General features: G+C 36.2%; 1 protein-coding gene across 22 annotated transcripts in view; it reads right to left on the bottom strand.

Moving 5' to 3' along the window:
* The window catches only part of KCNMA1 (potassium calcium-activated channel subfamily M alpha 1), a 429,782-nt gene that overhangs the window by 30,250 nt on the left and 374,925 nt on the right, over positions 1 to 24,607 (bottom strand). For all 22 annotated transcript variants that reach the window (XM_041405088.1, XM_041405086.1, XM_041405079.1 and 19 more), the window contains 3 exons: positions 20,258 to 20,381; positions 17,132 to 17,356; positions 13,788 to 13,980 (listed from right to left, as the gene is read on the bottom strand). In XM_041405088.1, the coding sequence (XP_041261022.1) occupies positions 13,788 to 13,980; positions 17,132 to 17,356; positions 20,258 to 20,381 (542 nt within the window). The remainder of the gene's footprint in view (positions 1 to 13,787; positions 13,981 to 17,131; positions 17,357 to 20,257; positions 20,382 to 24,607) is intronic.

Raw genomic sequence — 24,607 nt, 5'->3', positions numbered from 1 at the left:
GCTACATTACCTAGTTTAGAGAGACAGGTATTCAGTAACTAGAAACAAAATGGAAAACTCACCACTAAAAATGATATATTGGCATGTTAGATGAGACACTACATTATGTAATTATATTTAAAAAAGTAAATTTTTCCTTAGTGTAAAAGGAAGAGCAAAGACAGATATTATAGCAAGTAATCAATTTAAATATTTGAAAAATAAAATAACAGTGTTGTCCAACATCTGATTGGCAACTACTGAAACATAAATTAAACAAATTTCCCATTGCTGCTTATGGGAAAATTATGCAGATTAGAATTTGATTAGGTTTATATCATGAGACTCAATTTGGACTTTTAATCTATTAAGCTCCAATAAATGAGGCATCTGAATAGCTCCCCTGAGCAGCAACAGTAATAACGACAGCAGTCATTTTTTGGAATATGTATTCTGAAAATTTCTTTAGCAGACGAGTCCACATCTTTAAGTACAATTACTTTGTAAGTTCTACAAAAAATTCAGGTGTTTGCAGTGAGGAAATGGATACATACAAAATGCTTAAACAGACATTTTATGATAATCAACATCTGTCACTCTGTTCTAGCAATATTGATTTTCCATCAACTTGGACTTACTTACGGTCGACTTCATGGTCTGTGTGGGCTAAATAGTGCCAGCAGACTTGCAAATTACGCAAGCTGGAACTGAGCTGGAAACCTATAGTAAAATATCATTAATTTCTCTACAGGCTGTGTCAAAACTAAGGCTGTCTTGGGGATCAAAGATTGAGCTGTGAAGGCTATAGCCCCATTTTATCAAAGACATCTGAACTGAATTCCCAGAGCTGAGCTTTAAGACACATTGGATTCAGATCAAGACCACCTCTAATTTATCTGGCAGGTATGCTTCATAGGCCCTCCTGCATATTTCCAGTCTAATCTATTTGCAAGTATACAAAACCTCCTCTTCTATATTACTCTGTATTGTAAAATGCAACTTCTCAAAACCTGCTGACTAGAGAGCACATTGTGCATATGTCCTGTCCTGCCAGATTTCACCAAATCCTAGAGAAGCTTTTAGTGGACAGGTTGTCTTATTCAAATAGTCAAGCTCCAGTAGGCAGGTGATTAAAAAAAAAAAAAAAAAAAAAGTATTCTAAAAATTTCAGGGCTTTATTAAATCCTCATAGTTAAGGAACATGGATCCTTTGTTCATGTGTGGGTATATTTTCTTTAAAAGAGGTTTTAACATGGAATTTAATTCTGGCACTCAAGCTTTCAGCATGCCACTACAAAGATTTTCTGCAAACCAAAACTTTCTACCAGTGCTCCAAATTGAACATCATAAATAGGGGAAAAAATCCCCCCACTCATTCTCTTTGTCATTCAAATACTGCCTTTTGTAGCACACAACTTCAGAGCAGCACGTCTGTTAAAGACATCTTTGTAGATATCATGAGTGAAAATGAGTATCAGGTTGATTTTAATTATACCAGTCTATACAAAGCTAACTCAACCAACCTTCCCTTGGAAAGCACAAATAATCACACAACCTTTTCTTTCTACTCCTTTCCCCCCCCCCCCCCATTTAAAAAACCAAAAAGAAAGTGCACAGTTGTGGAATCAGGAGGAATCTGAAGTAGCTCTTTAATTGAGTATTCTTGAATGCTGTACCAGTAGTAACATGTAGCTATATTATTAGCTGATAATACCTAAGGATGCTAATGCCTAAGGATGTGTCAATAAAACTGCCTGAAGATCAGCAGCGATACCACTGGTGCCACTGGGTTCACCCCATCTGTAAAGTGTGGAAACCCCTGCTTCAGTGAGAATCAAGAATTCAGAGAGCAACCTATGCCTCTGATGGCTATATCCAAAGCATACAGTCGGCAGTGTAAATAAAGAGGTAATTTGCTCAAGTACATCAAGAAAAAGGAAAGGTGTTCAGAAAACCAGTGAGGTAAAGTCTGCTCTTAAGAGAAAATTCCATTGCTAAGTCTGCACTGTTTTGGCTCACTGTCTTTCTCCTCTTACAAACATTAATCTTAAAAAGAAAATTAATTCCTTATCATGACAGAATGACTCATTATTTTATCAGAGTTTTTTCTAAAATCTATAAGAGTTTTCCTTACCTCTGACAGCTCAGTCCTTTTGTATTTAAAGAAGTATCTGCAGAAGTGTCTCTACAGCAGCTCCTTATTTATTTTATTTATATGGGATCCAAAACCCATTACACTAGCAAACAAGCTGGTAAAGACAGTGATAACAGTCAAATGTAATGTGGTATTCTTTAAGTAGGGAAAATTAAATGGCAATCATAAAATGTATACTAGAGTATCTAGTCACAGTATAGACATCCTGAAAACTTCCAGTGTTTTTTTGTGGGGTTTTACTTGTTTTGTTTTGTTTTATTGTGGTTTTTTGGTTTTCACACTGACTACTTATTATGATCCATGAATCTAAATACTACTTTAATCTCTACAAACACTTAATGTATTAACTTTCCTATCCATTATTGCTCAGTAGAGAGTTAAATGGGTTGATTCAAAATAAAATGTTTTCTTCCTTGTTTTAATTTCATTAGTACCAATATAAGTGGAAATAGCTTTCCTTTCAATTAGGCATTTTGAATATTTCTGAGAGTCTTTAGTCTATTTATTACTATTTGATAGGATTCTGAGAATAAATATTCAAGTTGCAATGTGGGCTTTTGTCGCTAGTGAGGTAGTTTAAGAAGTGGTAATTTTGGGCCAATCTAAAATATAAATCTGCAGATAAGTTGTAAAGGCTGATTTACACGTGACATGGTGAGCAAGTTGCCATAAAAAAAATCTAGACACAGTCCAAATTTTTAGAAGTACGCTATCTATATAATTCAGTCTATATCTTCCACTGAAAATGGAAGATATGTCCAGACAGATGAGTTAACATTGCCACTAAAGAACCAGATATTTAATTAGAAATTAGAATAGGAACAATTTGCAAATTATTAAGGATTTACAACAGATATACACAGTTTCTAAAACACACCACTGAAGTGGTGTGTGAAGTGTCCAAGCACCTGTTCTGAATTTGATTTTCTTTATAGCATAAACTATTTTTGAGCAAGCTCACATTTGTGGCTAATGGCTTAAGAATGTAACTACAGGATTGTTAGTCCTATTAATCTATTAAACAAACAAGAAATATTTTCTCAGGCCCCACACTACACAGCCTGATTTTAGTCTCTTTTTCTATTTTTTTTAGAGGAGCTGTTTCAAAAATGTCTGACTGTCTTTGCCCTCTCTTGGAGCTGCATTACTAAGTCCCCGAACAAGCAGACTGGCAGGAATTTTGAAACAGAAAACCCTACATGGGCATCCAATCATACCACAAGCCTGTCTATGCATTTAAGTAAAAACTCTGTAAAACTTACAGAAAATATATATGGCGTTAACATTGTAGGGATACCTTCCCTCTCACTACTAACCAGTAATCATGCTCCTAAATTAGTACTTAGAGTATTTGACAATTAAAGTTGAATAGAAAATTTAAGCAAGCAACCAAACTTCAAATCAACATGAAAGGTGGAATCTCCATTATACTTCCACAGGATCTGCTTCAAAGTTCTAAGCAAAGTTTGCAAAAGATCACATATTGCTATGACATTACAGACATTTTGTAAGATCTTAATCTTGTCTCTAAATAAGCCACTACAAAAACTCCCATTAGGCACAAACTTATTTGGGTGTGTTGAATAGAAATTACAATAACTAATTCAGAACTTCAACAAAAATTCCTACTATAACATTTACAAAATTAATAATTTACTTTTCCAGCTCTGGTTTGTTCACATGTTGAAAAGCTGCAAAAAGAATGTATTATTAGGAGCGCCTCAGTATTGATTCTCCAACAAAGGCTGTGCCTCAAGTCAGCCTGAATATCCTATCCTGCAGATGCTGAAAGAACTAGCAGGTTCTTGATAACCAGAAGCTAACAATCTTTTAGAAAATGCTTATTATGGAAAGCCTGGGCTGTCTCACATTTAATCATGTCAAACTTAAATCAAGAGGTCTGTCTTGAAAACAGAATGCCAAGAACTTTATAAATTTTATCTAAAGCTGTCAAAGTTCTAAAAATCACTAGCAGGTGATAGATTCTGCTTTTCTGCTTTGGAGATCACAGACTAGGATTTAACTGGAAAGAACAAAAATCTAGCTTTCTCCTGTATTGCTATTAGACTGGTAAAGCCTGCTAGATACCGATGTTTTGTATCTTCTTCCACAGTAAAGCAAAACCAGTGACACTGATCTCAAGAAAAACCCCATCACCTTTATGAATATAAATAACCATTTATTAAGCAAACAATACGTAGTGAAGCAAAGAAAGACACCAGAATTACGCTCATGAGGCTGCCTGCTGTGGTACATTACTTTCAAACTATCTTGTATTCCTGCAATATATTATCTATATGTTCCATTTTCTTGAAGTTATCTTCATAATCAAGATGCTATCACAAGTATCGTGGGCACTGGAACTATTTTTAATTTTCATTTAAAGAGCAATTAAAGCAAGACAATGGATACACAAGATAATAAAGTAAGTGATTAGCAGCATGCAAATGACATAGGCTTAATGATAATACCCTGTTCTATTCTCCAAAGGGCCTGTTGAGAGAAACTCTTCCTACATGTGGTTGTGCAGCTAATGTGCCTCAGCCTACAATTACAACATTGCTGACACCATTAACCACTGAAACAACATCACTTCATGAAATCCTTGTTGTCTCATTAAAATGCAAAGGGTCAGGTAATTTACCAGCATTGTGTGTCTACTTTTGTTGTGGGTAATTAGCAAGCATTACCCAGCATGGACTCCTACTGGGACATAGTTAAACTGTGAAATATTAAAAAGAATTTTTTATATTTGATGGGAATTTGAAAGATTTAGAATTATAACAACATACCTTTGTATTCAAAGCCATGAAACACAGATCTTTTACACATTTAATGTCATAAGATTTCTATGGTTGATTATTTTTGAAACTTCAAATTTAAAAAATTTTCCTCAGTATAATTGGATCTAGATATGCATCTTCTTATGCAATTAAGAACTTTTAGAAAATACACAGAGGGATATGCAAAACACCTTACATTTTCTTAAAGACTTACATATGGTTTCTTAAAAATAGTTTTTTTTAAAGTTAAAACACAGAGGTGGGTGAGTACATTCTAATACCCATGTGCCCTTTTCTCTTGCTAATTGCAGCCTCATATCAGCATTTAAGGGAACCTTGATAATGCTCACTATCAGTTCACATCTTGTCAGGGAGCAGAATGGGCTCTTATTCTTTAAATGGAAGTTTTGGAACATAAAACACATTCCAATAAAAGTGAACAGAAAATTATGAATTCATTAAACTACTTTGGTATCTTGTGCTATATATAATATTTATATTCCAACTACTGTAAAATATGCTTTAATATCTTTAGGCAACTCTAAGGACTTAAATATTTATAAAATGGCTAAAGATAAAGTATAGCTCTCTTATTCCTACATACAGATGATGTAAGGCATGCAATCAAAGACAATAACACTTTCAACCCATTTGTCATCTTAAAGGAGCCTTTCAACTTCAGATCCCTTGTGTGCAATCTACATAAGAGTTGTTGCCTACATAGGCAACTCCAGAGGAGTATGCTCCTTAAAAACTACCAAGAGTGCTATACTTCACATAAAACAGGGTTTTCTGAAAATGGAGACAAAACTATAAATTTGCAGGGAAAACAGCTCCAAGTGGGGCTTCAAAATACTGCTGTATTTATCTCTGGGACATCTGGGAACAGGAAGCATTTTGATTTAATATTTCATAACACAGAGGCAATTGCTTCCTTGCCTGGTGTATAATTAATGCTCATAAAAAGAATGCAGTTTTTTTATTCCTCAGCATCAGAAATGCACAAAATAGTACACCTTCATAATAGTGGGATTGCTTTTGAGATGTTGAACAGCAAATAATAATAAATTTGAGTTACCATAAATTTATAACAGTTTTGGGATGCTTAAATATAGTTTAAGTGTGAGATCACATATTTGATGTACGGTATTATCCACCTCCTTCACCCTCTTTTATTTTTCTCTAGCTGAAGCAGAAGATACCTTAAAGCAGAAGAGGAAGAAGCAATTGTGAAAACATAAACACATTTGGGTAGGACCTTACAGTATTTCTCAAAAACAGAGAAATTGTGTCAAAGGAATATGTCTCTCCAGCCATTCATCCAGCACATTTTTAGTGTTTTATAAGCAATAGAATTGAAACCCCTCTTTTCTGAATAGTTTTTCTCTCTTTCCAGGAAAACTTTGAGAGAGGTGGGAAACTACTTTGTGTGTGTAATTCCAGCAGGCAACATTAATGTCCAGCTGCAAGAAAAGGTACCAAAAGATGTGAAGGATGCTGCATGGGATCCTTCCTGTCAAGGGTTTCATGTGAAGACTGGAAGCTTAGTAAAGTCCTAACAGAGCTGGTTTCTACAGCACAGGAAAAAAGTTAAGTGAAAAGCCTCTCTCCCAACTAGACTCTTTAGTTTATTTAAGTCCAAATCTTGCTAAGACCTGCACATAATCATACTTTACACAGGTGGACAGTTTCATTGAAGTCAGAGAGATTTATTAACCTGTATAACATTGAGCACATAAGTTTTGGAACAAGCAAGGCATCAGATTATAAACTTGCCAGGGCAAAGGCCATATTTTATTCTTGTATATATCAGGACTATGACAACAAGTTCTTAATTCCATCTAGAGCTCCAGTGTGCTACCATAAAATAAATAACAACTATCAACTGATCCATCTAGTTCAGCAGGATAAGAAATTATGTGCATGTTGCAAAAAGGTAATACTGAGTTATTTATCACAGTGTCCTGATCTTCAAAAATTGGACTATTTTTTTGTGAGTAAATAGTGATATGGGACATGTCTGGCCCTTATCTAATTTTTCACTTATTAACTTCATTACTTAGGATGGTCAGCCTTTGTTTTGAAAAGTTCTAATGTAACCAAACTACAACCAACTAAAATTCAGTTAGCTAAAAAATAATCATTCAACCAAGTAGAAAATTTTGTTAATTGGGTAATTACTATTATTGCAACAACTGATGCTAACAAAAGGAACATTCAGAACCCAATATAAAAACATCCTTAATCAGGCGTTAACTCCTACACTAACCTATCAATCCTGCAAACCAATAACCCGGATGTTAATGCAAAAAACCATTTTTGAAAATGTGACTGGTAGGATTTATACTGTCTTGGAGAGTATCTTTCAAAATCTCTGTATGAATTAGGTAATTATGAGCTAGCTTTAAGTATAACAAGCATTCTGTAGTCTGAAAGACATTCATATACAAAGACACACAGGAATCTAAGTATTAAAAAGAATAAAGCTAATGTCATAGCTCATTTTGACACTTTTAAAAACTACCCCAAATCTTTCACTTTCTGCCAGCACTATTCACTTATTTATTTTTAATATTACATCTACATTTAACATTTTACATTTACTTATAAGCTTTCTAAAGAGGTTAAGTAGCTCCTTCAATTCTGTAATTATTTAGTGCAGCTAAATAGAGTTTGATTTTCTGCATTAAAAAAGTAAGGTTCTTTATTCTTACATTTTCGTGAAATATAACAAATTAAACACAGGAAACAATGCTGGAGTTGCCACAGAATATTGAATTCCATAGAAGCCTAAAAATTAACTTCATCTATGATTATCCAAGCCTATATTCTGAAACATTAACTTTAAACCTTATGACTACAAAATAAGAGAAATAAGATTCAACATTCACTAAACCCCCCCTGCCCCCCCCCCCACTTCAGTAATGCTTTGCATTTATGAAAAGTTTTCTCTAACAGCATTAAAATTCAGTTACCTCTGAAAATGGCAAAAATCATTGCTAACAAAGCACTTCAGACTGTTTTTATCCTTTCCCCTTACTTAAGGATTTTCTCTCATTTTCAATCCCAATAATATCGTTGTTCTGCCTTTTGCTAACATTTCAGAGATAAAGCAATCAAGATTTATTGATCAGTAGAAGTGGAAAATAATATATTATCTGCACTCACAATGGAAAGCAGATCTCAAATTCACTTTATTAATGAATTTCTTGCAGCAAATTGTAAGACTAAGTTCATAAAACTATGCAACGATATAAGAATTATCAGATTGTGCAATAAATATTTTGAAACTCTGTGACTGTTTCTGTCCTTTCAATCAAAGTTTAAGACAGCTCCAACAAGAGATGACAATGAAGTCATAAGTGATTTTTAAAGGAACTGGATCAAATGAAATTAAACTTGTATAGGGCTATTTTACCTTGTGCAATCCATTACACTTCAAAGTCAGTGTGTAAAATTCTGAGTATGTTTACTTGATTTTATAGGATTTTCCCCAGAATAATCCTGCCACGATGCATGAAATGTATTACCCAGGAGTTCATCCAATCTTCATGTTTTTCTCTTTATTCTTTCCTTTTGGAGAACTGTAAATGAAGCCCCTAAAAAGATCTCTCATGTGTTGAAATAGTGTTCCTAGGGAAAATTCCCGTAAGTTGAAGTCATTCAGAAAACAGCTGTAATTATTACTTTGCTGAAATACATCTACACTGCTGTACTGTGATCTGTCTTAGAATGTCTGTGGACAAAATGTTACTATACAGCCTCCCCCTTCTGTACTTTAGACCTGCTTGGAGCTATAAGATCACTTTTCTTTATTGTTTAGTAAGTGTTTTTTAATGAAATGTACTGCTCTTATTATATAGGACTCAAAATAAGCTCTAAATCACTATCCAATAAAAGAAAATTATTGAGTTGGATATCTAAAGTTACTACCCAGAGGCTACTCTGGTACAGTATTTATAAATCTCTAAACAGTTAGGTATAATTGTCTTTCTGGGTTTTGGGAAGAAAGCCAAATAGCAGCTTTAGTTACAACTGAAGATAAATATTTTGTGTCGGGCCACATTCATCTGGTGGATAAAATAACAAGTAAATCCCCCACAAAGCAGGACTCTAAGTAAAAAAACAAGAAACGTGAAAAACTAAATGGCAATAGTCAATAGATGATACTTGAAGAAGAAAGGATGGAAATGTCAAGAAAATGAACAAAAGGAAAATTACTGGAGGTCTCCCAACTTAACAGCCAAGGCAGAACCCATCACATATCCAGTCCTCCTGGGTGCTTTGGAAAAATGTTATGACTGATGGGCACATGTTATGACTATGGATCTAATATTCTCTGGTCTGCTCTCCAAAATACTTCTTGATGAAATAATCTTAATTTCTGTTTGAGAGAACAGAATGAGAAACAGAAAGGACAATAAAAAACCTGGGGATGACTTTTTTCTCCAACACAAACACCTCTTTACATATCTTTCTAGGAAGACAGTCACGATCTGTAAGAGGTAATGAAGACAAACACAGGGCTTCCTTGTCAAAAATAAGATTGAGTTTATAAAAAAATTTTGTGAAGAGGTGGGCCAAGTTCTCACTTTACAGCATTTTGTACTTCAAAATCTGAGATACCTTAAGGAAACAATAGTTTGCTGCAGCTTCAGCAGGATACACTTTGGCCTTTCTGTCCTTGGAATCTAGGTTCTAGGTCTCCCAAAGGCAATGAACTGCCCAAATGATTTCCAAAAGCTCATTTTGAGGACATTAGAGTCTGCAGCCCTAACCTCTAGCAAGCCTACAGAGCTGCCCAGTCAGCTTTGAAGCGATCAATGCAGACAGCCCTGAGACACACTTTCAACATGAGAACTTCGAACAGCACAGGTTTAATTTGAAAGAACTTCTTGTTCTTTTTGAGTAGGAGTACACATTTTATGTAAAGGAGACCAAAAAATCCTTTCAGAACTGTTAGTAAGCTTTTCTTCCTAAGGAAAACAGGTTGCTTGCACACACAGTTCTGTGTAGCCATGCATTTGGTCATATGTTGCCAGACAGCTGATGATAAACATAGATTTGACAACTTAGATAGTTTACTGCTATCCCCTCTGGATATGCTAGGTCATTTGTAGCTCTGGTCCAGATTATTATTTTTTTCCAGTGTCTTGGAACTATGACTTGGATTTTTCTTCTGTGGAAGGTCAAGGCAGAGCACTGTGCTTGGATGAGATGCATTTCTGGCAGGATCAGTTACGACCCAAGACAGGCAAGCCAGAGCACAAAAATGTTGCTGCACTACTTATAGAAGGTCCAGATAATTACTGTTAATCAGTTCAAAAACCTGGGGATATTATAACACCATAAGGAAGTACTATCAAGTCTGTTTCTGTATGAAAATGATTGTGTGTGTTATAAGCTCATCTTGCACTAGTAATGAGAAAATCCTTTGTTGATGCAAACCAGATTAATTCCGAGCTGATTTTTCAGCAGTAAACTTAATCCATTTGGAATTGCTAGCCCTATTGTTACAGAAATTTCCCTTTCATGAAAGTATGCTGTCATGTGTCCACCCACCTGTTCCTTCTACAAGGTCCTTCCTCTCAGCTTGCTCCTGGGTTCCATTTCAAAGGTACATCCCTGGCTGGAAAGGGCACGTTTGGATGGATACAGAGATAGATTTTTATGTGCCTAGGACTGAGAGTGACTTTGGTGTTAAAGCAGGTGATGAGGATGAAACTCTAGGGAAAAGGGAATGAAATCCCAAAATGTTTGGATGCTCCTCCAGCTACCAACTTAAAGCAAAGGAGTTACAGATATAGCCCTACTTCAACACTTGCCGACGATGATGGCTTATCTGATGGTTAAATAAATTGGCATCCTGGTTTTATGGCACCCTTATTGTACTGGTGTCATCTTTTGCCTAAAACTGGAATGAAACAACCACATATACAAACTAGAAAGATCCTTATATATTCAATAACTTATCAATTAAACGACTGTATTTTTTTCAGAAATGTAAACATTAATTATATATCAGGGTTTTATGAGATTCCACTGCTTACTGACTACATAACTATACATATATAATATTATTTATTTACCCAGAATAGCAAGGGTAAGGTCATACTGCTAAGTCCCTCACCAAAAATCTTGCAGCTCACCCCATACATTTCCTAGACTGCTCACATATTTTATTTCTTCTCTTTTCAACACCCTGTCACAGGTCAACTGACCTTCTGCCACACCTCCGTATTTTGTAATGTCAGTGTTTCTGATGATCAATAACAGAAGTAACATAAAAGAATAACACAGAAGATCCAAGCATGATGTTGATGAGGATGTCTTAATTCAAAATCATGCATTCAGATTTAGAAAGACTCAGACTGGCAATACTGCAAGTTTGTACCAGCCAATGTGTTAAGTATGTCAAGCAATACACAAATGTAAAATGACATCTTGCTCTATAAATAAAGGTACTTAATTGCCAGTAAGAATCTGTGAGTTTTCTCTAATACGCTGCTTGTTGACCAGCAAAAGTTGAATCACCTAATTTATGTAATTGTCATGATAGTTGTGTCCACCATATGTTAAAGCTGCATTTCAGAGACAAAAATGTCACATTGCATATCATTTCCAGTAATGTTTGTGCTTTCTACTGATCTAACTGCTTCTGACAGTCTAAACGTTTTATTCAAGGTCTTTCATGAAAATTTATGGTATTGAAAGGAACAGAACCAATTCAGTTTTGGATTTCATAAACAGAGAATTTACTGTGAAGATAATAGTTTTCTGAAGCAAACGGGCTTGCAAGAACCTCTCCTTGTTTAGTGCTCCCAATTAAAATAGGCTGCTGGTTGCCTGCCTTATGCTATGCCCTGTTTCCCCAGAACAGCTATGGAAAGAGTCACCTTTTAATTTTTAACATGCAATCTGGTATTTACCTGAAGAAATGTCAAAAATTTCTAAGAATGTTCTCACCTATTGTTCCTCTGTTTCTCTGCATCAGCGACATTTAACAGGGCTAAAGGGATTTGGACTATGGCCAGTGTACACTTCCTGACCTACAGGGGCTATTGCTGTAGCAGCAACCTGGGTATTAGAGAGTCACAGAACAATTCAGCCTGGAAAGGACATTGGAGGGTGTCTGGTCTTATTTCCTGCTCTAAGCAGGGTCAACTATGAGGTCAGGTCAGCTTCTTTGAGCTTTATGCAGTCAGGTCTTGAATACCTCCAAGGATGGAGAGTAAAAAATGACAGGTGTTCATGTGGTGCACAAGAGTGGATATTGACAGGTTTCTCTATCCTCACTGAGGGATGGCGTGACCCTGTGTACTCCCAGAGGTAAAATACAACAGCCAAGTGCTGGAAATGTCTCTAACTTCTGAGCAAAGATAGAAAATTCTCTCAGACTGTTTGTGCTCAAGAAGAGATTCTTCATTATTTTAATTATGTGTGTGGTACAAGACTGAGAGAGATTCATCAAATAGCCATTAGCCTGGTAGTGGAAGTACAGATTTAGTTTTGAGATACAGAATTTCAGATCCCAGGGCTAAACCAGCAAAGCAAGGAACCTCTATGCCTGTCTTCCACTTCTGCAATGAGTTTCCTAATCATGACTACAAGCTGTTAGAGTGTGAGGAAAGAACTCTAAAATATTTGGGGCTGTGTTATTTCCAGACCACAGATTTGAAACTTTCAACACTCATGGGATTGAAAACAATCTGTTTCTTCCTTTTCTTCTCTAAATCTACTTCTTATCCAGAAAACTGTCCAATTTGACTTTGGAAAGTTCAAACTTTTAGCTTCCTGGTACAATTTAATTCCAGTATTAAATTCCACTATTTTATTGCTGATTCTAAGAAAGAATTTTCTATGTTCAAGTTTCTATATTCAAGAAGTTACAGTGCAACCTCTGATTTTTGGCATATAATTCCTACTTCCTGATTAGAGTGTAAAGAGGAAAATCTGAACTTAATCTTAGTTCTCACAGTCCTTGAGGGAAGACTATCTCTAGATCAGGCTCACAGGGAAACTGCAGACCAAAGCACAATCCTTTCCACCTATATTTACAGCAGAACTAGATCCAGAGGGAATATTTACTGCTGCAGTTAATAGGTTTATCAAAGGTAGGACTTCAGCTGCATAAGCTGCAAGACCCTTCAGGGATGGGAAGATGATTGTGTTTACACTGATGGTCTTTGCCAGGGTGCTTATGACTGCTTTGCAGCTGCTTTGCACAGGCACAGATGGTGTAAAATAGCCTTTGGCAACCCTTGAATCAGTCCCCTACTCTCAGAAAAGATTGAAAGATTTTGTTCAATGTTCTTAAATGGGATGAGTACATGTCAAACCATGGGAAGAAATCAGTTTTGAGTTAATTCTCTGTGGCTTCTTGAGCAAGAAGGTGCCAAAGCTGTAAAGAAAATTAAAAGTTCTTTTTTATTTTACTTTTTGGCTTGTGTTATTAAAACTTGTATTTTCTATGTAGTTTCAATGTATTTTACATAAGAAGAAATTTTGTTAGACAGAATTCAGGTATTCCAAAGAATAACTGCAAGTTATCACTGGTTATAGTACAGCTACTCACCCTGAAAAGGAAGCCGCAGTGAGAAAATGATGTTTTTACACATTATCTAGGAAAATTTTAAAATGAGAAAAAATGCCAGTTTCATGTTCATTCATTTTTCCTGTGAAAGATGTGCTCTGTGATGTAGCAGAGAAACTACGTGACTGTCCCTTTAAAAGCCATCATACCAATCAGCAGGTTTAACTGTCAAGCAAGCTGATGTAGGGCTCTTTGAATTACTGAGTGAGGGATATTCTTCCTGCCAGGTCCTGTCCCCTGTAGGCACTGCAGAGAAGTATTATAGGGCAGTCCTTACCTTGGGAATTAGCCTGCAAGACCCCAATGCTGTCATCAAACTGCATAGATTTGATGTTGAGTGACGCCAAGATGCATTCCTTGTCCTGCAGCGAAGCATCATCAATATTATTCTGATTGGCTGACAGGATAACGCACATGTCGCAGAGGTTGATGTTGACAGCCCTTAAATCAGCCCGACTTAATGGCGTACCCTTCGGCACAGGGAGAAAGAAAGGGGGGTGCAGAAGAGGAGAAAAAAGAAAAACAAATTAAAGATTGAGAAGGAGCTTTGGGAAATTATTTAACAAGTATCTTTTTTATGCTCTGACATTAAGCTGGTCTAACTATGTGCCAGGGAATAGGAGATGTGTGCTAATCTAAAGGGTAGTTGGTGCTGATGGCAGCATTTTAGGTTCAGTCTCAATACTCAGTCAAGCTATTACTAACAAACAAGAAACAGGAATAATGCCAGCATTCTACATCTCATCGGTGACTTGAAATTGTCTTGATTTAAGCTGCTATCATGTGGCAACCTCTGGCTCTCTGAATATAACAAGGGGGGTGTTTTAAATGTCTATTTATCTACTACCAAGTCACAATGGTCTTGGGCAAAAGAACAGCAATTTAAACAGGAAAGCATTACGTGTCCTGCACATTTGAAATGCAATCAGGACAAAGCTATTTTTTTCTACTTAAAGCAATACACAGAAAAGGTTAATCCTTTTCGAAGCACGCTTTTGGTGCTTCTAGAAGGAAAACACACTGAGCTTCAAAGCTGTGTGATTAAACCCTTTGAAACAGAAACAGGACTTTATCCTAATGGGCACAGCTTGTGCAACGTTCCCTGTTCCACAATCCTCAATCAGAGAACAGAATCATTAAAACAAAATGCTGTGGTAGCCTGTGGATTATTTTCATAGGTAACAAAGCTGAGATATGACACTTAACATGATATTTTTTGTTTAAAATTACACTTGCCTTTCACATTCAACAGCCTACAACTGCAGTTACAGAATATTAAGTCTACGTCACAGGTGCTGCGAGTTCCAGGAAATACACACCATTTTTTTAATGGAAACTAGATTGTGCTCTTCTGCCTCACATGGCTGGGTACCCAAAGACCCCGATGATGATGAGACATAACTGTCCCAGTGTCATGCAGTGACTTTCATAAAATCAAGTCAAGACCCTAGTCTTCCATCTCCTGATCATTCATTGCAAATATCTCCTGAACTCCACTGAGAGTACTCAATGCAAAAGTGAATTTAAAATGCACACAGTGAAGGAAGAGCTCAATTCTTATTCAGTGTTTGCCAGCTTAATTATTCCATGTAATTTTCAATAATTTGAGGCATGAAACCTTGTGAAAAACAGTATGTATCGAACAGATATGATTTCATTATAAACTGCTCCAAAGTTAGAATATGATTATTCCAGCCATCCTAATCCTGCCCTTTGTGCCTGTACTGTGCACCAAGTGAAGCAGGGTTCCTGTGGGGAAAAATAATATGCAATCATGTAATTAATTAAAGGCTCACTCCTAATGATTTTATGCAAAGGGACAGAATTAAGGCTGCCTGAGGATGTTTAAAATTGGCATCTGGCTACTTTTTAAGAGTTTACTCAGCAGCTTAAAGGCATCATTTAATACAGACCTTAAATTCCACTTTTGTTTTTTTAAAAAACAGAACAAATGTTTTCATATTCAGCTGTAACCACATCTACATCAGATATCAGCAGCAAGTTTTACCTCCTGAACCAAAGCACAGAGAATTATGAAAGTGGCCTCCCTTTAACAGGTTCCTACAAGTATAATCTCAGACACTTGAGTACATTTTAAAATTAGTATAATTAGATCAGAAAATTGCTGTTATTTTAACTTTATATCATCATTTTGAACGAGATAGGCTGGAAAAAAAAATGGAAGCAACAGCAACGAAGTCTGTGTGGTCTTCAGCACCCTTGATTACTATGTCAGATACAATTCCTTTATAAAATTCTGTATTTTTAAAGTTGCATCAACTAACCATTTAAGCTGTTTAAGTCAAAATTAATCTAAAGCTATTCTGCATTTTGGCGTAAACTGGGGAAAGTAAAGATCATGTTCATTTATTTTATGCCTCTTTACAATTCAGAATCAAAACTTTGCAAAACCACATTATAATAATGGATAAACATTACATACTGGCAACAGTGGCAGGATTCTATTCTGCTTGATAGTTCAACAGTATTATCAATTTAATTCTGATTCTCTAGTCTTTAGCCTTCACAGTGACTGGAATTAAAAGGAATTGGCAGAAAGAGGAGCATATTAACTGACCAAATCTGATATTGACACCATTTTTGTGACAGCAGAGAATCTTGTGACACCATCTGTTGGATCAGGTTACAGAAAAATGCCAAGGGCTAACACTAAAACTGCATTTACAGTAACAAAGACCTACAGTCTGAATTAATCAAAAAGCAAAGACAGTGCTTTCCTTCTATAGCTATTTTCCCAATTATTCACTTAAGGTTACTTAGGTCCATCATTGATTTATTTATTTTTAACTGCTGAAACAAAATTACTAAGAACAAGTAAACTTCTAATTTTTCATTCTCTTCTAAACTAACTTTGCTATATAACATGCTGAGCATTTTCTTTCACTTATACCATGGGCTCCCACGTGTCATTTATAGCTGTGGTCACCTAAGATCACCATCTTGGAGGGCTTAATTTGTTAGTCCTGGGGTTCTGGATTCTACATTTTGGTCATATGAGTGAATCATAATGATCTATAGGAGAAAAAGGACCTTGGCAGTTTTAGTGGCTGTGCCTACTAAGGTCAATAGGATCTTTTCATTGATTTCAAAAGGGTTAGGGTTTTGCTGTACTTTCATACAGGATTCCACTGAAATGCCAGGGCAGTGTTCCTTATAAAGCAGGCCAGTCCACAGGAAGTCTTTATGAATACATATAAATATTACGTAGACAGAGTAACAATAATTTTTTCAAAGGTTTTGTGGGTATAAAACCATAAATAATAACATAAATAACTACTGTCATTCTGTCAGGGAACTCACAACATCAGAACCAGCTCCATGCAGGGCACTACAGTGGATGTTCAATACATAACACAGCTAATACATCTGATAGCAGCTGAAATTCAGCCGATGAGGATGATGAGGAACCAAACACTGCAGCAAATATCTTCTAATAAGGTCTCACAGGGCTCTGTTTTCATAGACACAGTAAAGGAAAAATCTAAGTCCTCAGGCCTATAAGTAGACAAAAGTAAAAAAGCCTAAGATCAAAGTCAATACGAATCTGTCCAGCTGGTGTCCTAAATAACAAAGTATCAATAATATGGCTTTTGAACTTACAGGCAAGATTGAAACCTTGGGGAAGTTATGCAGTGTCTCCCATTCCCTTCTCAGGTATTCAAGTGAACCCACAAACACAATGTGCTTGAGTTCATGGTAGTGAAAGTTGCTGGCTCGTAATGGCATCACTAAATTTCTTAATCCAATCAAAGCAGATTTAACATCCCCAAATATGCAAACGACTACATGCCCACTTAAAACTGTCATCGCTGCTTCACTTCGAGTCTAAAAAAAAAAACAAACAAAACAAAACAAAAAGACAAGGGAAAAATGAAACAAAGGGAATCTCAAATCATATACTGAGTTTAAAACCAGGAAAAATACAACTGTCAATATTGTTCATGCACAAAGAAGCAGTTTGATAACAGCTATTCATTTTACCCTTATTTATATTTCATTAAATGTGCTCAGTAGGAAAAAAAAAAGTTCTAGTTTGCAAATCCTTCAGCATTTGCTAAGACATTGTACTGGACCAAATTCTGGTCCTGTGCAAGTTTCTATACATGTGGATTGTGATCTGGTTACAAAGTACTGTGGGTTAAGGTAAGGATTACAGAAAATAGATGCAAAATCACACCCTAGTTAACAAATTAGTAGATAGGTTTTTTTCAACACTAATGTGAAAAGGAAGATGTTGAGTGTCCAGTATTCCTAGTAGGGCTCTGTGATATTACTCAGATCTTGTGTGTTGAGGACCATAATCTCTCGGAGTCAAAGCTCTTATTTAAGGACAAGCTGCTGTTTCCCTGAGAAGCAATCCATGAATGCCCTACACTGCTCTGCTTTACAGTGGATCACCACTATATGCCACAGAGCTTCTCTCAGTAACAAAATAAAAGTGCAAGTTTGTGACTAGTACTGAATTTTCAGGCCAATTGGACTTACTGAGCAAAAGGTCTCATGGAGAATATTTAAACTGTGTCCAGAATTATCTTCTTGTCTCAGTGAAAGAATAAATTTTTGCACTAATTTCAGCATTGTTTAGTTCAGTTGAGCAGGCAACTCAAACACCAAGATGATTAAATAAAGCCACATGGAAAAAATTACCTTCATTTCTGGAGCCAGTCTTGGCATTGTAGTGCTCTGTCAAGTAGCTGGAGAACCACTGATACCATATTGCCAAGAAATTGTACACTCTCTACCATTAGGCAAAACACAGAAGTTTTGCCAATGAACAAAACTAAACCAGTGCTGATCTGCAAAATTTTCCTCTCACTTATCCACAGAATATGTCATTTTTCTAAATTACAGAAGCATGGTGGTGTGCAATTAAGGTTGGAATATGCAGCAGATATGCTCATTATGTCAAAAGAATGGGAACTCTGATTAGAACTTTTCTCATCAGTTGAAAAATGCATGAACTTTCAATTTCTCCAGAGCAATTACAGTGATTTTCATACAGCTTGAACAAGAGAGTCGTCTTGGCCCTCCAAACAGCAGAAGACATGAGTGAATCCTCAAGTGAGCATCATTCACATGCCTTGCCTATGAATCTGGAATACTTGGACTTTACAAGACAGAGACCAAGTCTTGAAAGCAGGTATGTAAAAAAGGTCACTCCATAAATCTGTATGTAGTAGCCACGTATGGCAAAAATCCCTTCTTACTACCTGATACTGCTGGAATGTCACAGAGCCAAAACAGACCTTGGGCAGAAAAATTAATTCTTTTCTGACTGGGACATCATCAAGTATCAATTAGAAGACAACCTGGGAAATCTCATCATCTTCAAATTATGCACTAATTTGTACTTGTGTGGTCTCTAAGGACAGCATTAAATTTGCATAGATATGAATGTAGACATAAATTGTGGACTGTGAATTTAAAAAGGTGTAGGGAAACATTTTGCTGGCAGGGTCTTTATTGGTGATGATGCGTGAAGCAGAAAGAACCGGGGCAGACTTGCAGATTCACAGGCTGGTAGTGGAAAAAACTAACATGGCCTAACCTAGAGATGAGGATTGAGTCACTCCCAAGCACCATTTGTGGGGGAACACTTTTCAAAGTAGGGCAACATGTAGTTTGTCAGTTAAAATGGGTTTGTACCACAAAGGAAGATTTTTATCTATATTACGAAGTGTTGTACAGCAGGGCTAACCCTTCTTGCTTGCTGATTACAAATAAATGATACTATTTAAAGCTGTTCAGGCAAACTCAATCTCAAAGCTCCATCTCCTAAATTTGGAATTTACTGGCTTGACTATTTAAACACTGATATTGCAATTCCAGGCATTGTCAGAGTTATTACAGAAACCCCTGAGGAGGACTGGAGACAAGCTTTTAACCCCTGATTGCTAGAATAACTGGGGCTGTCACCATCGCTGGCTACACCATGCCACAGTGAAGGAAAATCTAAGAGAGCAGGCTTGGGAAAAGCTTTATGAAGTGCGACAAAGTGAAGATCCACCAGGGAGTTCTTTTCAAGTATAATTAGTTTTGCGTGTGAGATATGGGGTTAGTTACTTGCTACTCTTAGGTATAAGTACATGAACACAAGTGGCATAAACTTTCAAAATAGACTGTGATAGGCCTCCTAATTATATTTAATGACTTGAGTCAGCTTGATGGTTTTCCCAGTTAAAGGAATGAAACAAACATAGACAGGGCTCACTGCAACATGCTAGAGTCAGAGTAGGAACATTACTTGCTCTGGCCTATTTGGGCATCTTGAAATATTGGGAATGGAGAGAGAAGTTCTAAGAGAGCAAAGTTAATAAAAAATCAATTACAATAATTAAAAAAACATCAATAAATAAGAGGTAAGTCAAAACAACACTTGCCTGTGTTAGAATCATTACTGCCTTGTGTAAAGAGAAAAATGGGGTATGTAAGCATTCAAGTATTTCTAATCTTAATTATCTATAAGGATTTAAACCAAATATGTAAAATTCAGTTTATGAAAAAAGAAATTCCCTATACTGTATGATCTTTATTGTTGCACTGGGCATAAAGATTTATGTAATCAAAATGCTTTAACCAAAATCCTAGATTTGATTTCATCACTCTTGCTCCCGATTTCAACACAGTGGATTTTGTGACAGTAGATGCTAACTTATTTATCTGTTAGACATTACTTCTATGGTTTAAATAACCTCTTTTCAAACCCAACTTATCATCAATACCTACCAAAATGACCTTTTCAATGTCTTTGGCTGGACACCAATGAAACATCCCTGTAGAGTCATATTTTTTCACGTTGGCATCCATATTGTCAATCTGCTCGTTGCCAGGAATTAACAAGGGGTCATGCCTGGGGAAAAACAAGTTGAGGACAGCATAAATGGAAAATACTATGAATTATGGATGGAAAGATATCCCAAGAGCTGTGTACAAAGAGAGACAAAAGTAAAAAAATAAAATGTATTTACACTTTAACATGCTTTCAATAAGGACATTTTTAAACAAAAGCAGCATACCAAAAAAAATATTAAACTTTAAATGTTGGGTGCAGTTTCAATGACTTTCTATCCTGTTCTATGCCAATAATCATTTAATTTTAAATAGGGTTTTCTGACACCATCACATCCGTCCAAGTTTTTTTCTTTCCAGTCCCACCCCTCTGAAATAAATATTGAAGTTCCTATAGGCATCTGCAATGAAGTAAAAGGGATAGGAACAGAGCCCCATGCTGACTGACTGGCATAAGTATGGAAAGCCAATTACTTGCTTTTACCACATACAACTTCTGACGTGATGCTCTTCACAGTAAAAGCTTTAACAGGCTGCACTTTAAATATTTTAGCAATTTGCCCAATCATATTTTGCTTTCCCAAACTGAAGCCCTTTAAAGATTCAACAGTATGTCATTTTAGAGCAGACTGACTAACAAATGCCCACATCTGGAATACATGATTTTAATACCAAACAACAATGTCCATTTTCTCTGACAACTCTACCTGTGATAACCTTCTAAGTGTTTCTGCTTCTCAAGGCTTCTCAAAGAAGAAGCAAATAAAAGATATTTTACGAACTTTCTCTCCAGCTATATAGCTATATCTAAGCACAGACACAGAGTTCTTTAATTTATATGCTAAAATCAAGCATTAAACTAAGTACTAAGTGATTTCAACACTCACATGCTGGTGAAGACCCCTAAGTGACTGCATTATGCAATAGCATTAGCAGAATTGTATTCACAAGGTACAAGGTAAACTGACCCTAAAATCTTATATTTAGCATGATTTAATAGTGCTTTCTCTGGAAAGCTACAGTCTTTACCTCAGGTTTTTGTCATGAATGCTTGAAATATCTTGATATAGAATCTAACATTTCAAAGAAGAAAATATTTGCAATGTAAGAATATGCTAAGTGCTCTGAGACAGGTATCCAAATTTTAAAGCAGTTTGCCCTTTGAAGCCTGTTAAAGAAATGCCCATATTGTATGAATTCTTAAAACAGGAAAGTTTCCTGCTTTTAAAGCATTTGAATAAGCAGGCTATGGTGAGATCCTCTCTTCTGCATGGACTGCTAAAGCAGACTGTGAACATAGTGTGTGATATAGGTTAATTTACCTTGAATATGGTATGCTACGTTACCATGCAATCAACAGTTGCATTCCTATGAAAAGTATAATCCTAAATCCAGTCAGGGTGATCAATTAGTGTGATCTCACAGCCACTGACTGCAGATCCATTGAAATCAGTGGAAAATTCTCATGCATTGACAGAGTCAACTCCAAAGAAAGTGCCTCAAAAAAAGTTGAGGAATTATTAATACAATGTTCCATTTAAACCAGAATCTTCTGATGCCTTAAGACAATCAATGTCCTACATGGCAAAGACATAAGTAAGACTCATCTGGAAAAAAGAAACACTATGTTTTCAAAGTTTTTTAACTCTCTCAGTAGAGATACAGTTCAGTGATTTCACTGTAACCCACTGGCACCAGGGAAGCCCTAGAGGACTACCTGGAGTTTCTGATCCTACTCCAAGCTGAATAATGACAGGCCTTGCCTAAGTGTGTTCCCTCTTTCATAGGAAGCAGAGATGAAAAAGCTGTATCAAAGGGGTTTGTAGCGGGGGCTTGGTTGTTGTTTTGTTGGCTTTTTTTTTAATTTCTAGAAAAAAAATACAAACTCTGCATTCTCTTCCATCCATCAGCAAGACACTGCCTTGGTAGTTTTGTCTGAAAGCTGACATGCCACTCACTGGGCATCCCCCATCTGCTCAGAGTTGCAGGTGGTACAGTAAGATCTGCAGCCATGAACACACTTCAGTTTGAAGGTTGTACTAATGCTCAGACTACATTTAGTGATGCTCTGCCCCAGCTATTTTTCTAATGGAGTGTGTTAGCTATATGTTTCAAAATAAGAAAGTTTACCAAAAGATTAAGAATCTTCAGGAGTTTCCACTGAGGAATGTTTTTCTTTCTATTGTTTCAGGGTTAGGGTTTTTTCTCCCAATACTTCAACACAACATTTCTTTACTTGTTTGTTTTAGAGGAGCTCTGAAAAGTTCACTTTACAAAAGCAAAGTTCATCAGTCAAATCACCTTCTTTTCCTTTCAGAAATCAAGCACATATAAGAAGGAATTTTCTTTTCCCCCTATCCTTCACCAGATGAACTATAATAAATCAGTTTTTGAACAATGCCATATTCTTGTTTTGTAATCAATGTTTCCTTTCTGCTCTGAGATTTAAAATTAAATAAATGATCTGAAGCTTTAACACAAATTACTATTTAGCAATACTCTAACCCCAGACACAAAAATGATTCACAGAAATGATACAAATTGAAAGGAATATTATAAGAAAGCAGGTGGTATCAGATATCTGACATCCAATTACGGTCAACTGCCTTGAGGTTTGAGGCAGTTTTAAGAGTGTGAGTGCTTAAAGCCTAGCATAGTTCTTTTGGGCTTTGCATACTGACAGGGAACACTCAAAGTAGCTTCTTCCAAAGGTTTATTAGAATATTTTAGGCTTAAACATAAGTTGGTTTTGGGGAAGAACAAAGCATTTGAAAAGCATTTGAATAATCAGATATAACCCCCTGTTGAAGTTTTAGGCAACAAATTGTCAAATGGTGATTTTTTTTTTTTTAAGCCCTTTCAATTTTTGGGGGTTTTTTGGTTGTGGGGTTTTTTTTGTTGTTGTTGTTTTGTTTTGGTTTTGTTTTTTTGGTGGGGGGAGGCTTTGGTTTGTTTTTGGGTTTTTTTTTTTTTGGTTGGCTTTTTTTTTATCAATACATGCATTTATTTGCAGTATCATAAACTCTTTAGACTCAGCTTTATTGCTTGGAGTATAGTAAGTGGGAACCTTAAAGGAGGCAAAAAGGATGGGGCACATAACATGAAAGCATGCTAGGAGATATTGTTCTACTACTTTTACTCCAGGATAATGGATTATTGCCTGAGAGGGACTCTGATATGACTAGCCACATTCTGTTTCACAATATGTGGGGTTATTCATGTAAGTGTGTTTATTAAAATTAAATCTCCTGGGGTAAGATATTATTTTAGTTTCTCTTTAATCAATGTTCTTTCACTCTCACTAAAGTGATCCCTGAAGCTGTCTCTGGACCTTGGAAACTCTTTGCTACTTAGGTCCAACTTTGTCCTCAGATTTTACCTTACATATTTAAAAACTGAATTGATCAGAAGAGTTATAAAACAGTATTACTACTTTGGACATACACACCCTCATTAATCTGATGATCCAAACTTGTTTTGCAAATACTAAAAATTAGTTAACATAGACACACAGAGAGGCCAAAGCTGTCAAATCTGCCTAAGGCATTTGGTCACCCTCTTCCCATCAAAATTTGTATTACACGAAGCATTACAGTTGTTGCCCTTACAGCCAAATCATGGACTGAATGTTTCTAGAGCCTCTCTTTGCCTCCTCATCCTTGAAGATGGCCTTGTCAAGCTGTGCTTGAGTCACATTGGCAAGTTACTGCAGAATGCTTATATTCACACTGCAGTCATTATCTTCTCCAGGCTGCAAAGTCCTCTGATTCAAGAATTCAAATCATAGGAAGAAAAGCACTTTCTGTCAATTAAACCCCTAGAACTTGTTTTAATTGAGATGTTGGTTTTTATGACTTGCAATGACCAAAGCAATTGGCCCTTCTGGCTAGGAAAAGACATGTATAGCCTGTATGGAAGGAAAGGAACAGGAGTTAAATTTCCTCATCCATAACCCCAGTTTAAAAATAGCATCTCTGGTTCTTATGATAGATATTACATACGCATGACTTAAAATGAAGAGCAAAATACCATCTTTTCAAGGTTTTGAAGAGCCTATAATGCCACTCATGTGCAATTAAACTTGAAAACGATGCTAAATGCCAAGCTACAGCTGCAAACCCAAAAAGCCTGCCTGGAAGACAACAGCCTAAAGCAAAACCATAAATCCCACTTACAGCAACCTACTGCAAGGAAGTCAACATTACATTTTAACGAGTACTGCTTCCCTAGCACACATTTATAACTGCTGCAAAATCTGAGTTTTTGAGTCTGAAACTTTTGGTTACT

This window comes from Onychostruthus taczanowskii, unplaced genomic scaffold (genome assembly GCF_017590055.1).
Source record: "Onychostruthus taczanowskii isolate IOZ18803 unplaced genomic scaffold, ASM1759005v1 scaffold22, whole genome shotgun sequence".
Lineage (NCBI taxonomy): Eukaryota > Metazoa > Chordata > Aves > Passeriformes > Passeridae > Onychostruthus > Onychostruthus taczanowskii.
The sequence above is the reverse complement of the archived record's forward strand: the minus strand, read 5'-3'. Positions and strand labels throughout refer to the sequence as shown.